The sequence below is a fragment of the Elephantulus edwardii genome, unplaced genomic scaffold (genome assembly GCF_000299155.1).
Source record: "Elephantulus edwardii isolate Elephantulus edwardi_28Jun2011 unplaced genomic scaffold, EleEdw1.0 scaffold00077, whole genome shotgun sequence".
NCBI classification, from domain to species: domain Eukaryota; kingdom Metazoa; phylum Chordata; class Mammalia; order Macroscelidea; family Macroscelididae; genus Elephantulus; species Elephantulus edwardii.
This window is the reverse complement of record NW_006399827.1, coordinates 13,777,528-13,779,403: the sequence shown is the minus strand read 5'-3', so window position 1 is coordinate 13,779,403 and position 1,876 is coordinate 13,777,528. Positions and strand designations below refer to the sequence as shown.

Below are 1,876 nucleotides of genomic sequence, written 5' to 3'. Positions count from 1 at the left end.
GCAAAGTTCAGAAGGCAAGGAAGACGGAGAGGAGGATGAATAAAGAAGCAACAGGAGGAATAAAGAAATGAGAAGAATGTTATTACACTACGGGGACTGCAACCAATATCACGAACCAAATGTTTATCAGTTGAAGGAAATATGAGTTTTGCTCTTTAATTTTCTACTCAAATCACAAATAAAAAAGAAATATGTAAAAAAAAAGAAAAAGAAAGAATGTATTACTGATTATCACACTTTGTACCTACTAACTAGGGACTAATGAAAGGTTGTCAGAATGTGATATTAAATGCTCAATGGACAGTGACGTAATTGGGCGATGCCAGACTGCCGCGGCCTTTCAAGAGAGTCCCTCCACTTCTTGAAACCCTTTCCCTCTGTGATGTTGGAACTCCCAGATGTCTCCTCTTAAAGGTGAAAAACAAGGCGGGGCGATTAGATTAGTCCTTAATTTCCTCTGCGTGAGTAGAAATCAATTAGAGAGCAACGGATTTGGGGAGATGAAACAAATGCATCCACAAATCTAGGAACTACAATTCCCAGAAGATACAGTCTCCTGTTGCATCCCTATTGGTTTATGTTTGTTTCTCCCAGCCAATAGAAAACGAGCTCTTTCCCAAGTGCCAAAATGGCGATACCTAGACTCTAGAGCTAGGTTGTCCGGTAGGTTTAAATTTGAGCAGGCGTTGAGAAGGAAGTAAGGAAATACCGCTTCAGATTGTGGAAGATGAGATAACTTGAAGGCGGGGGTCGTATCTGGGATTGGAGTGAAAGCGGCTGAGGAACGCAGCCGAAGCTAAGGGGGTTAATTAGGTACCTAGAACTGGCTTGACCCCTTGGTGCCCTATCTCTCATTCTTGTGTTATATGCCTCTTGATGCTGCATCCTTATGTGCCCCTGGCCCAAGCAAATACGGTTCTGGAGGGAAGAAATTGACAGGATACTTGACCCCTTCCTTTTCCTCCTCTGTTCTTGTGTCTCCCTTGATCTTCTTGTGTTCCCCCCATTCTATATGTCTTTTTCTCAGAATCTCGTTTCCCATTCTGTATGTAGCTCGCTTTTTTTTTTTAATCCCACAGAGCTGACCATTACCGGACCCTCTTCCCCAGAGTGAAATCATGAAAGTCGTGAACTTAAAGCAAGCCATTTTGCAAGCCTGGAAGGAGCGATGGAGTGACTATCAATGGGCAGTTAACATGAAGAAGTTCTTTCCTAAAGGAGCCACGTGGGATATTCTCAACCTGGCAGGTCTGGGAAGGAAGGAAGGGAGGGAGGGAGGGAGGCAGGAAGGGATAAATCTAGAAAAGTTGTTAACCACTCGGTCTTTGTTATTCTCCTTACAGAAGCCCTGCTGGAGCAGGCCATGATCGGACCTTCCCCCAACCCTCTGATCTTGTCCTACCTGAAGTATGCCATTAGTTCCCAGGTAAACGGCCCCACGTGGTCCAAGGATTTGGAAGTTAAAGACTTGGAGTGTAATTGTCAACTTCTGTCGTTTAGGCGGTTTTGACTGGCTGACTTCTCTGAGCCTCAGTTTTCTTGTAAAAATAAGGACTAGTTTTTGTGGGTTAAGCACTTAACTGCTAGCTGGAAAGTTGGCAGTGAAAATTCACTAAGGGGCATCTCAGGAGACCAGCTTGTTTGCTTCTGAGTGATTGCCAACTTTGTGAAAACCCTATGGCGCGAGGTTGTCTGTGAAACACAATTTTTTTTGTTATATTTTATTAATTTTCATAAACATTTACAGAGATTTTGGGTTTCCATTCATTCACCGCTGCACCATTCTCTCTACCCTCCTCCCAGTTTGTTCTTGTCCAAATGCCACAGTGCTTGTCAAAGCCAGTTCTGATTAATCTTCTTTATCAGGGTGTCCTTT

General features: G+C 43.5%; 1 protein-coding gene across 2 annotated transcripts in view; it reads left to right on the top strand.

The window, feature by feature from the left end:
- Positions 1-1,112: 1,112 nt before the first annotated feature.
- MED24 (mediator complex subunit 24) overlaps positions 1,113-1,876 on the top strand; it is a 31,139-nt gene continuing 30,375 nt past the window's right edge. Inside the window, exons 1-2 of one of the 2 annotated variants that reach the window (XM_006889405.1) lie at positions 1,113-1,248; positions 1,344-1,426. In XM_006889405.1, coding sequence (XP_006889467.1) covers positions 1,119-1,248; positions 1,344-1,426 — 213 coding nt within the window. In that variant the 5' untranslated portion in view covers positions 1,113-1,118. The remainder of the gene's footprint in view (positions 1,249-1,343; positions 1,427-1,876) is intronic. The other variant, XM_006889404.1, reaches the window with a different exon arrangement.